The sequence below is a fragment of the Aedes aegypti genome, chromosome 2 (assembly GCF_002204515.2).
Source record: "Aedes aegypti strain LVP_AGWG chromosome 2, AaegL5.0 Primary Assembly, whole genome shotgun sequence".
NCBI classification, from domain to species: domain Eukaryota; kingdom Metazoa; phylum Arthropoda; class Insecta; order Diptera; family Culicidae; genus Aedes; species Aedes aegypti.
Genome location: NC_035108.1, coordinates 213,649,680 through 213,662,860, shown reverse-complemented (window position 1 = coordinate 213,662,860; position 13,181 = coordinate 213,649,680). Strand labels below are relative to the sequence as shown.

The following is a 13,181-nucleotide window of genomic DNA, read 5'->3' as shown; positions in this document are numbered from 1 at the left end:
TTTGGTGCGTTTCACACTGGTGATCTTCTTTCCCTAAATATTTGGCACACTTTCCCCGACTCAGGTTGAAAAATCATTTTTTTTATTTTACCCTTTCTCATCGATTATATCGGCTGCTTTATTTTTTACCGCAATAACAATATAGAAACCTCGATAACTTTTTTGTTTGTGGAATTTTTTTTGCACCATTTTTACGCAAGCTCTCAAAAAACTCTTCTAGTCTTAGAATCTGTGTCAACTGGATCCTGAGAATCATTGGTCACCTTGATCCTGAGACATTCCGAAATTCATAGGAGGACCGACGCGTAGCCATAACCCACGTAAATATCTCAGGCTATATAATTTTTATCGTTTTGTGATAATCACTCTTCGGAACAATACATTAATGGAAGTATGTTGTGAAAGTATGAAGTAATTAGATGCAGCCGTCTTTGAGTAATGGGCATCCATGTGTCTGGTACCACGCTGGCCAAATAAAGAGCTTGAAAACTTCAAACAACATCATATCGTAATTTTTATATATCTCCTAGAATACTTAACCGGTTTTTATGATTTTTTTCAGAGTAGCTCCTTATCACCTAGCCCACATTTTATTTATTTTTTTTTTTTGATAAATTGACGTAAAACAAAATGGCCCTCAAAGACATTTTATATGGAGAATGTCGGTCCCCAAGGAACATCGAAATATCTTTTAAAACAAGATCACCAATGACAGATATCGACATGGATGCTTAAACTATATTTTTTTTTGAGAACCTGTGAAAAAATGGTTAATATTTGATCGATTGGTTACCACCAGTGAGTTAAATATTCAGCACAAGCGGTTGTCTAGTTCTATAGATTGGTGCTCTTGAAAATTTGTTCGATCAAATTTATTCACTTTTTATCACAAAATCTGAATTTAGTATGGTTTGAATCAACACGAAACGTACACATCAACAGTCATCCGTGTTTCGAATTACGTCTGGAACACCTCCAACCAGCACCCCCAAAACACTTTCGAGCTGAACAAGATAATTGCCAGCGGAATATGCAAAATCCATCAAACGACAGAGGACTATCACTCCACATTCGCATACGATTTGAAAAGGCTATATAGCAACTCTTTCAGTCCTCTGTCACTTTTGCCAGTTTGATGGTGTGGCAAGTGCGATGTGTCATTGGCAGCCATCCATGAATGGATGAATGCAAATGTGTACTTCTGTGTTCATAGCCGAGGCAATAGAGACGCGAAAATTGCCTGCTGTCCCCTCCACGGTTTGCTCGACGGCTTTACCGAGAGCATTCGAATTGTCAACGATTTGGGATATTTACGTTTCTCAAGTGGATGAATGCGTGCACATTGCTCACATTATGTGTGTTACTGAGTGCTCTCTTCTGAAGACGGGTGTTGATTTGTTTAAAGGAGATGTATTACTGTGAAAAATAAACATTTTTATGTAAAACAGTTTTTGTGTATTAAACATTAACATTATTAAGGACTGTTCGCCCAGACAACAAGAAGTCGCATGGAAGTTCACGTAATAACTCGTTTATTCATACAAATTACTTCAAACCTGCAAAACACGGTGGATGAAATCGTCAGATTTATAAGTTGCCTCACCTAAAACGCCATTTTCTGAGTTCATGTGTATATTTTGTTTCGTACCGTGCACTCGTACCTAGTAAGTCGAATCAATCCGTAGCAGCTGGCAATTCTACATTTATTATCATAAGTTAAGTCACATAAGATCACAGATTAGTTTGGTAGAAAATGTATACACTCACATTGTATGATATTATTCATCACATAATTCATGCACGTACCAGGCCTTTTCATGTATAAGATATGAAATTTTGTAAGCCTCGCATAACGCAAAAAGCATTTTGATATACGTACGTTTTGGTTGTCTGGGCATTTTATGAAGTAGGCATTCATCGTTAAGTAATATAGCCACCAAAGTAATTTAATTACACAAGAATAACAAAACATGTTTAGGAAAGCCTTCTTTTAATGTTTTCGAAATAATACATTTTCAAAAATCGGTTTAAAATTTCGGCAATCTTAGTGATGAATGAAAACCGAATTTAGTATAAGAAAATATTTTCAATTAAATCTAGAACTGCCAACAAACTTCATAAAAAAAGTTACGTAAATTGAATTTACGTTATATGATTTCGTAAATTGAGGTTTTAGTGTAATTAAACTTTCTTCCAAAAATTATCAAAGACATTACGTACAACTAAATGTTGCATTCCCATTAATTTCATTGTTGCCATTTTTCAAAGAGTTTCGAAGGGGTTTCTAAAGCCAAGAGCATACAAAAATCCTGAAAAATATTGTTTGCGGGAATTCACTACAGATTAAATGTAGTTCGTCATTTAAATTTCAGCCCATTCAGAGTACCAGAATTGGAAATAAAGACATCCCAAACTTGATCATTTTGTATGAAAAACCCGCATCAAGATACCTACTTTTGTCAATGACTTTACATGAAGATTTGGGTGGTGAAGAAGAAACAAAACAACACCTTAAACTTTCAAGATCACAAATCTTGAGATCCGCACATCCGTTCAAGCTGAAAAGTTGATCGAATAGTCATTCATCGACAGTGACCAATTTAAAAAGTTTTTAGCTTGAACCGATGTTTTACTCTCCATTTGTGTTCTTGAAGATTTGAGGTTCGACTTTGATTCCTCTTCACCTTAAAGCGTTTAAGGTGCATTTCCCCTTCCATACCGCCAACAAAAAATGTACTACACATCGAGGTTGCCTGAATGTCTCCCTTCATTCCTGTTGAAGCATGCGATGCCTGTCAAGATGTCACATAGCGTCACCGGTGACAATGAACCAGACGACGGTAACAAAACAGAATATCGGTAGAGTTATTCGCTTCACGGTCGCCAAATGTAGCAAAAGGACCGTCGGCCTTTTCATCACCGCATCCAGACTGCCATGTTCTTTTCGGTTGTGCCTTTAACCCTCTAATTTCCGAATTTTAATTTTCGGTCTGAATATCATTTTTCATCGTTTTCTTTCTGGATGCTGATTTTGATGATAATAAAAATTTAAATTTTTATGATACTTTTGAAAACATGATTTTTTTCTCTCTTAATCACATTTCACTTTCTGTGAAAAGCGTGTTTAAAAGTCATTTTAATGCCATCAGGCTCTTCTTCTGTGCAACCTATCACAGAAAAATGTAGAAAAATATAAAATGTAAATTGTAGATTATAAAAGTATTATAATTTTCAAACATATAACAAAAATAAAAAAATATTTCGCATTCCATAAAAAAACTTTTCTGATATGCGTAATCCAAGGTTTTATCCAAACATTCAATTATTTTCTATTTCCAAGCTACAAAAAAAGACACAAAATTCCCCGTCTAAAGCTAGAGTTGGGTACTACAGGGTTAAGTTCTTTTGTCCGTACGTGTCCTTCCTTTCCCTTTCCCTCCAGCTCGAAGCGGCAATAACAGACTTGCCTTTGTTTCCATCAAGCACGTGGATCTTGTGACGATTGGTTGACAGGACCACAACAACCAAATTTATGCCACAATAGGGTAGCACCACTGCCACGTTCTTCTCTCTCGACCGACCGTAGCGAAAGAGCGTGCCTGTGGTTCGTTACAATCGCCATTCAAAAACGAAGAAAATTAGCTCGATGTCGTGTAGCTTATCACGGCTGGAAAATCAGGACACTCGTAGATACAAACCGGCCAACCTCCCCCAGCACCGGGCGATTGTACCTGATTGAGACACTTTTCTTACGTCTATCCTCGCTTAATGCCATTCTCTGTTCTTTATTCCTTCTTCCACAGATATTACTACGATAAGAACATCATGACCAAGGTGCACGGCAAGCGTTACGCATACAAATTTGACTTCCAGGGGCTAGCCGCGGCTACGCAGCCCCAGACCGACCCGACCTACAAGTACCAAAGCGACCTGTTTATGTCGCCGTACCACCATGGGGCCAAGCTGAGTTCCTTCATGAGCCCACACCACAGCATGACGTCATCTTCCGGTGAGTAGCTGAAACATTATAGACCATAATAGATATCGCCTTCGAAATTTCATAATACATAGCATACAATTGAACCCTAGAAGGCCTGTTCTTGTTTATCTGGCTGATTCATTTGACGGACTATATATTTTATAAATTCATTGATCCTTCCTGAATAGTTTTTCTATTACAAATTAGTTCGTATTAGTTTAGAGATAAATTCTAGAAAAGGTTTTGTTCCCAGTGAAATTTCGTATGGTATAACAATGTGCGGTAAAAATCCTCTATTAGTACACTCCAACCTCTTTTTACGACGGTTCAATTTATGAATGATCGAATTCTTAAAAAGTAATCAAAATAAAGGGTATTCATGTTCAGCAAAATTATTCGGTGGATTATGGGATAATATGTGGTGGTCATTGTAATGCGGAATTCTGTCATCAGACGCCGCAGGTGGCATCGACATTTTGTTTTTCTGATATCTCAGGATCCTGACTACTTAGAAAGATGGCATCTTGTGCGAAGTTGATCAGTAGCTCAAGCGCTATCATTACAAACGCCATGAGATTCTAAATTATGCCACTAGGCAGCGCTAGTGAGTATGCAACTTTTGTTTTACGGTTATCTCAGGATCCTGACCACTTAGGAAGGTGACGTCTTCGGTAAAGTTGTTCAGTAGCTTAAGGAATATCATTATTCTAACTAAAAGATTCGATATGTGTCCACCAGGTGGTGCTAGTGAGAATGAAACATTCATTTTACGATGTGTCAGGGGCCAGACTATTTAGAAAAGTTGTGTCAACGGCAAAGTTGTACTATACCTCAAGGACTATCATTATGTTAACCAACTGACTTGAGACTTTGCAACCAAGCGACGCTGGTGAGCAGTGGAGCAGGAAATTGGTAGGACAGGTAGAACATGTTTTTTTTTATTTATATAAATTTCGCACTTCTAGCAAAGCTAGAAACTTTCACCTAATTCGGCTATCTGAGGAGCACATGGGGTTTAGGCTCTGTGGTTCTCACTTAACGGTCTATAACGGTCTATTACTCGACGGTCTACTGCGGATGCACGTCTCGAGTGCGGTAACAGAGGGGGAAAACAACTCTGTACCACGCCACTTTTCTTTGGCTTGGGCTACAAGTCCGATGTCCCCCTGGAACTACCTCATAGTATTACTTCAGGAGGCAGAGGGCTTTTTGATGCCTCTTCGCCTTTTCAACACCTCTTGCTCTATATGATCTGGCTGCAATTTTTCTCTTCAACATCACTCACATTTTGGGGCTTGATTTTGGAGCTGACGCCTGGGCCATGTGAGACTTTTTCGATGGATTCTACTGTGTTTTGTTGGTGCGATTGACTTCATTTTTCTGCTTGTCCTGCTCTACGGGCGGACCGGTTGGATGCCGAAGTCGGTCTAGTGATTCGGGTTTAGGGGTGACTTCCGGTTCGCAAGCTGTAGACTACCGACTACCCGAAGCCGACGGTTCTTAGGGATCGATACTACTCGGCTTAGTTCTAGACGGTGAAGCTAGCCTACTCCGATGAAGAGTACCTCGACGGAGGAATATCTCCCCGGTAACGTTACGCGTTGTTCATATTCCGTTGTTGGCCGGTAGAGTGCCGAAGTCGGCCCAGAGATTCCAGTTCACTGGCGCTCCGATGACTGAAGCCGGTGATACGCTCGCACTACTCAGAATAGCCTCCGACGGTGGATCTATCCTACTCCGACGAAGGTTTCCCCGGCGGTGAAAGATATTCCGAACCGATGATGCTATCCGGGCAGATGCCGAGGTCGATCCTGCGATTCCGGTGGAAGAAAACTTCCGGTTCACAGGCGACCCGACGATCATTAGCCGGTGCTGTTCCGCGATCTACTCAGCTAGTCCCCAATGGTGGCCTTAGCCTACTCCAAAGCTGGCCGAGCAGATGCCGTGGTCGGTCCTGCGATTCCGGTGGAGGGAAACTTCCGGTTCACAGGCGCCCCGATGATCATTTGCCGGTATTGTTTCGCGATCTACTCAGCTAGTCCCCGGAGGAGGATCACGCCTACTCCGACTCGATGGTGGTCGGCCAAGTGTCAGGGTCGGTTCTGGAATTCCGGTTTGACGGTGAGTTCCAGTTCACATGCGCCACGACGATTTATTACCGATACTACGTTATTCTCGTTCTAGTCGTCTAGTCCCCGATGAAGGATCAAAGTAGCCTACTCTGATCGCGCCCAATGGTCTCCTCTCATCAACAGGGAGTTGGCTTCCGGTTCATCTCTCTGCTCGTTTCGCTACTCTTCTCGCCAGTTGCGCTGTAAGCCAGACATTATTTGCACCTCCATGTTGGTCATCATGTTCCAAAGATTGGGATCGCTTATCATTCCGTGTACCAAAAGCAGCCGCCACTGTGTTTCGTTCTATGTTTAACCTTAGGCAGTTGAGGACAACATATTCTGGCGTTTCTTCAATCTCCATATACTCAGGACAGAATAGTGAAGACGCATCGGTGCTTGAAGCAGCCGAACTGTGTCAGGTGGAAGTTCACTTCTCCGCGATCCCTGTTCACCCAGGTCGATAGATTCGAGATCCCATTATTGCTGCCACTTAACCAGCAAACGAATTCTCTTCGCTGATAGCAGTCGATGTCTTCGGCCAGGATGATGCAGATCGGGATCATCCCAGCGATTACGCATGCCGCTTCTGGCTCCTTCTAGCTAACGAACTCCTCCTAGTCTTGAGCTCCTCCTGATCAGCTGCACCATCGTCCTCTTGACGGCAGTAACTAAGCCAGAACTTGTTCTTCAAGCATGGTAATTTTGACGATGGGCTACTTATGTCGAATTTGTTTTTGAACCTAGGTTGGAACTGGCGAGATCCGTTCTGAATCACAATTCCAACCCCAAACCGATTCGAGACTGGTTGGCAACATTTTTGGCCCATTTTTTGTCAAAAAATTTAGAGCATGCTCAAAATGACTGTTTAGCTTAGAATTGCAGTTCAGCTTAGATTCCAAAATCACTACTAAACTTGTTCATTCTAAGTGCATTTTGCTCTAAGTTTAAAAACTTTTTACCATGAATTTTGTGTCCGATAATTACTAGTTTTCAGAAAAATATATTAAAGACCTCCTACATACGATTATACCCCATTACCTTGAATGCCATTACCCTGATCTCAAAATCCTCGAACGACATTACCCCGAATTCTAAAATCACGGGGAAATGTCATCAATATCATCATGTCAAGATTATTGTAAATTCGGGGAAATAGCATTCAAGTGATGGAATTCGGGGTAATGGTACATTCGGGGTAATGGCTGGTTGGTTTGACTTTATTAACGAGATTTTTAGCCCTGGGCTAGTTCATCTCGGGACCAACGGCTTTACTTCCCTTCCGACGGAAGTCGTCACTATAACTTTTTACGTCATAAGTGACTATGTCGGCGATGGGATTCGATCCCAGGTCCTCGGCGTGAGAGGCGAGTGTTCTAACCACTACACCAGGTCCGTCGCCCGGGGTAATGGCATTTGGAGTGATGGCATTCGGGGTAATGGGGTAGAATCTGTTTGGAGCTGCTGAATTCATTGCTACTTTCATAAATCTTCCAGCATGTCAAAATTCGAAGCGGTAGAACATCAAAGTTATCTATCTATTTTATTGATGTTTTTTGGTGAACAAATAAAACATTGATTTATCGTTTGCGTAACGTTCCGGCCTCGTGTCAAGTTTCTTTCTATCTGTCTGACATCTTTCCGTCTCCAGTGCCATAAGGTACAGAGTACACCACATTCTTCTGTTGTCCTGGTGGAATGAGATCCTTCAGCTTGGTAAAAATCTTGTTTTTCAGCTTGCAAATTGTGGAACGCATCGCTGACCAGGAAAGCAGGATCGTAGCGGAGACTTTCCATATCAAATTGGCGGGAGAAAGCAATACAGTCAACCTACAACGTGAGTATGGTTCGTTCAACACTAACTACAATGCGTTAGTGGTTAAACTACGACAAGTGACCAACAACGAAAGAAGACGAAGCGAGAATGATAGAGGACGTACACCACAACAGCAAAGTACCTCTCTGAATAGTTATACGTGATCTCCCAGCTGGATTGGAAGGAAGTAGTTTCAGCTGCGGTGATTGATATGTGAGTTGTGGTGAAAAAACAAAGAACGTTAACTGTTAGATTAATAAGTGTTTTTTGTAATAAAAATTGTTGGCGTCTGAAGATGGCCGAAATAGTGCAGTAGGCCGAAACGTTACGCAAACCAGTGTTTTATTTGTTCACCGAAAAACATCAATAAAATAAATAGATATCAATCAACGGTGATTAAACCCAAAAAAAAAGAACATCAAAGTTGTATAAAATTCTAGTTTCATTGACGTTTAAATAGAATTTAAACTCTGATTTATCATTATTTTTGGTAAAACAATCCACAGAGCATACAAAACTGGACATGAACTTCTATTAGTGGCATAGTTTTTATAAATCTATGTAATCCAATTTTTTGCAAATTTCCAGCCCTAATACAAAATAAGGTACCGCGGGGCAAGTGGGTAAACGGGGTAAGTGAAAACAATTGATATATTTTACTGAATATGTGAATTAACATTTTAAACTCATGCGTAAATCTTTGAGGCCATTGAGAACATTACGATAGGTAAGAGATTTCTGAGATGTTTCAGCCATTATTGCATATTAGAGCGAAAAATTGTTAACCTGTCAACTGTTACTCCGTAACAAGTTGGCGGCGTACAATCTTATTTTAATATTTTCAGAGGAAAAAAATTGTGAAAAATAATTTCCTGTACCACTTCTTAGTTGTCCTCTGTGACAGTTTCAAACCGCAATAAAAAAAAGTTTGGGAATTAATTCGACGTAGACCTAAAAATAACTTAACTTAAACACCGTCAATTTTCTTATCAGGTGGGGCAAGTGAAAAGTTTATCATTAGAGATTGAATTTGTGTTTTCTCTTTAAGAAGCCATAAGTGAGCATGGATCGCAATTATCATAGAAAAACATAACGTACTGATAATTCAAGAAACATTATACTCAAGCGTTAAAAGCTATTAGAAATCATGGAACTTCTCTTAAAGATGATGCCAAACATTACAATATTAATATGTCCACTTCGGGCAGCCAATTAAAAGGAAGACGTTGACTGAAAAGTTGCAATATTAGAGAACACACGGAAATCTCGTGGAATGTCTATTTAAAGCTAGTTTAAAACATAAAAATGGGGTATAGGTCTATCCACATAAAAAAGATTTTAAATACGTTATTGAAGGATTCCGTTTGATTTCTCCCGTAGAGTTATCCGACGTCATATCCGACTTTCTCAAAAACAAATAACGAGCGGTGGAAATTCTACAGAGCAGAAATGCAATTGCTGTCCTATAATGTAAGAACTAGCATTGGAAATGTTGCAGTTATAATGGTGTCTAATGATTTCAACTAACATAACTGAACAGAAGAAAATTCAAGTAAAAAGAATAACATTTTCTTTGTTTACATGTTACTTATGTTATTGTTCATTGGGAAGCCTTAACAAATGTTGAAGCTAAAAGAAATTGTGAATATAACTGTTTGTTTTTGAATTTATTGTTCAAAACAGTAAACTTTTCACTTGCCCCACTTTTGAGGCAAGTGAAAAGTAAGGAGACATTTTTCAAAAACTTTTTCTGTATTTTTTTCTTTAATTTTTCATAAAAATCAATTTCAGCATGCTGCTTATATTTGGTGGGAATCAAGCTAAAAAATATACACGACCTCATTTGTTTCAATTTAAAGCCTCTAGAATTTGAAGAATCTCAACTATGCGAATTCCATTACCCACTTGCCCCACGGTACCTTACATGGTTTTTTATATCGACCATACAAGGCAGAATCCATTTATTACGTAACGCTAAAATTGGAAGTTTTCGATCAACCCTCCGCTGTGCTTTTTGCATAATAAAAATCATTTTTGTATAAGCTCAAACGCTTGAGCCTACTCCTCTCTCTTTATAGAGCGTTACGTTATTTGTTGCGGGCGTCTAATACTTTTTCAAATAATCAAAAATCACCTTTTGAGTATTACAAGCTGTGTTTATATTTATTCTTTAGGGCCTAAAACCTGATATCTGTAGTAAATTTAATTATAAATGAACTTCAAACTGCGCTGCCGTTATACGCATAATTGTCCCATGTTACTTTTCGTCGTTTTTTACTTTTTGTAGCCAAATAGTATATTTTAACCTCTATAAAAAGCATACCAAGTCAATTCGTCCCCCTATTGAATTTCTACGCAAAACAGTCCCGCTACTGAATTTCTACGCATATCTGTCCCACTATGTATTTCTCTGCACCAATTTCAAATAAAGTGCTAAATTTACAGGTTTTATAAGGCTGTGTAAAATTGTTTTTATTTATCTTTTTACTATGACTTTACATCGCTTGTAGAACATTGCCTGTTTAACACTATAAAGGGCTTTAGGACATTTCGTCGAATGACATTTGGTCGAATGACATTTGGTCGAAAGTACATTTAGCCAAAAGGACATTTGGTCGAATGGCTTTGAAACATTTTTTGGTCGAATGATGTTTAGTTGATTGGAATCAGTTGGTAAAAGTGATTATTGTTTCCTAAGTTTTGCAAAGTTGATAAGATAACGTTTTCTTTTGAATAATCTGAATCATTAACTGTTGTTGAATAAATAATGGGACATTTAATGCAGTCTTACTTTTAAATTCAATACGCCTTTTTATTTGTAATTTTTGTCCAAAAATATAGGATTTAAATGATTATTCAAATGTACTTAGAAGTTTTTTTGTACATTGACTGAAATACTTAGCTCTAGTTAATTTATTATTCTTTTAAAATATCATCATTCTTTGAAAAACTGCTCAACAAGTTATGTTATTATTCAACGATGTGAACATGATGTTTTATTCATTTATTATTCTTCTGAAATATCATCGTTCTTCACAATGAATATCAGCTCATCTGATGGAAGCATTCGGAGAGAGTGCTCGGGATCTTTCTTTGAATTCCGGGTCTAGCAGTTCATGGACGTGGGTAAGAATTTTGAATGCGGGAATCAGAACTCAACTTATGGCCAATTGGCTTATTGTGACTTCCAGCTTAATAACACTCCTCAAGCAAATATATGGCTTTGCTGACAGTGTTGATGACCTCAGGTGAATAACAGAGCTTGCAGTAAAAGCTTTGGATTAGTAAAAATGAAAACTGTGCTTATTCTATGTATCGGGTAAGGGAAGACGAGTTGACTGAGATGAAAAAGTTGGCATGTATTCATTTAAGATCAGCTTATCTCGAATCTCAGAACATGCCTGAACGAAAAAGCAGCATGAAACATTAAAAAACGCAAGAGAAAGATTAATACCTTGGAAGAGCGTCCATCAAATTGAATATCAAAGTGTTGATAAACGCATATAGATTGTGGTAAAATGTTTGATACTTTTTCAATTATTCAATCACTCTTGCATTTGCGACAAAATGCTACATGCTATTTAGATTCGAGCACTTTTCTTTCTACGATATGTCAGTTCGACCAAATATCATTTGCTTTATTTTTCAACTAAACCTTTTCGACCAAATGTACTTTCGATCAAACGTCATTCGACTAAATGTCATTTGACCAAATGTCATAGATTCCTATAAAGAACACTATGGTACTGCACAGGGGATAGGCAAATTGATTGGGATAGGTGACATTAAATTCATGAGAGCATTACGCTGATACAAATATTAATTTTCTTTTATGTCGAAAATTTTGAAGGGGAGAAAAAAAGGATCATCATTGTTTTGACATCAGTTAGGTTTTTTACAATTTACAAAGTAAAAAACAAGTAAAATAATGATCCAGAGGACGATTAAAAACAGTTTCACAACTATCATTAAAAATAAAAATTCGAATAAATAACTTTTTTTTCATTTTTATTTTTTTGTTCTTTATTTATTTTTATCCCCCCGCCTCGTACCTTCCAAGTGGTCTCGGACATAAAAGAAATTTAATATTTGTATCAGCCTTACTTTTTGAAAAAAAATGATGAAATTGGGTGTATCTGAAAGCATTCGACGGCAAATTTCAAACAGTTTTAGTAGTTTTAGTAGATAGTGTGGGATTGCCGCACAGCCGACGACACATTAAAACCAGACCATGTACTATAAGTGGTGTACATAATTCACAGACATTATCCTTGGCCTCACACCCTTTCCTCTTCAGTTAATTTGGCACCGCTTCAGCTTCAAATGAGTGAATTCATTCGATTCATTCACAACTTTTCCCCTTCTTCCATACGATTCTTCCCACGATTTTGCATTCACGCGCCTTTCTATTCATAATCATATACGTACCCTCATACGGCTCCACTTTGCCAAATGCCACATGGGCCTTCGTAGGATTCCTCACCTAGGCTTTACAATACAGATTTTCCACTTTCAGTATAAAATTCACGTCAAAGCAACTATCCAGAACAGTGTGCTTGGTCAAAATCGGTCTTCTACAGTTAGTGGGACTCTTATGCGTAGAAATTCCCCCAAAAACTCAGTATTCCTAGGCATAACCGTCCCACTCTTAATTAAATATCAAAATTCATATTTTTTCGCTAAAACTAGCTCATGACTTGAAAGAACACCCATTTACTCATATTATTGTGAAGAAATTTTTCAAATTTATACTAACCTCTATCAATAAGGAGCATAAATGTGCTAAAATTTTTAATCGCGTTTTTCTCGGTTTCATATTTTCAAACATGAGACAATTATGCGTATAACGGCAGTGCGTGTGTACAGTCAAATTTCTTCTAAGCCGTTGAATGATTCTGATGAGCGTATTTCTCTAGAAGCAAGAAATAATAAATTGAAGCTCTATCATTTGCTTTGTGAAGCATTAGCTAGAATTTTGGAATTTAGGAATTTTGAACTCATTACTGCCTTCAAAAATGCAATTAGATTAAGTATTATTCATTAAATGTTTTTTACAACATTAACTTCGAACTACCAATGCAATCCATGACTAAATCCAACAATTGGTGTGCTTCCAAAAACAGAACTTTTTGAAATTCATATTCCATCAACCCTTTTCCTATACTACTGCACAGCAATGCTGCAAGTAGGAAAAAAATATTAGCACTAATTTCCTCCGTTTTCCTTCGCGTCGTTGAAGGTTCCTTGCCTTTTTTGACGGAGAAATGACGGCTCT

General features: G+C 38.2%; 1 protein-coding gene across 2 annotated transcripts in view; it reads left to right on the top strand.

The window, feature by feature from the left end:
- LOC5568335 (DNA-binding protein D-ETS-3) overlaps positions 1-13,181 on the top strand; it is a 306,381-nt gene that overhangs the window by 280,258 nt on the left and 12,942 nt on the right. For both annotated transcript variants that reach the window (XM_021843918.1, XM_021843916.1), the window contains exon 8: positions 3,804-4,009. In XM_021843918.1, the coding sequence (XP_021699610.1) occupies positions 3,804-4,009 (206 nt within the window). The remainder of the gene's footprint in view (positions 1-3,803; positions 4,010-13,181) is intronic.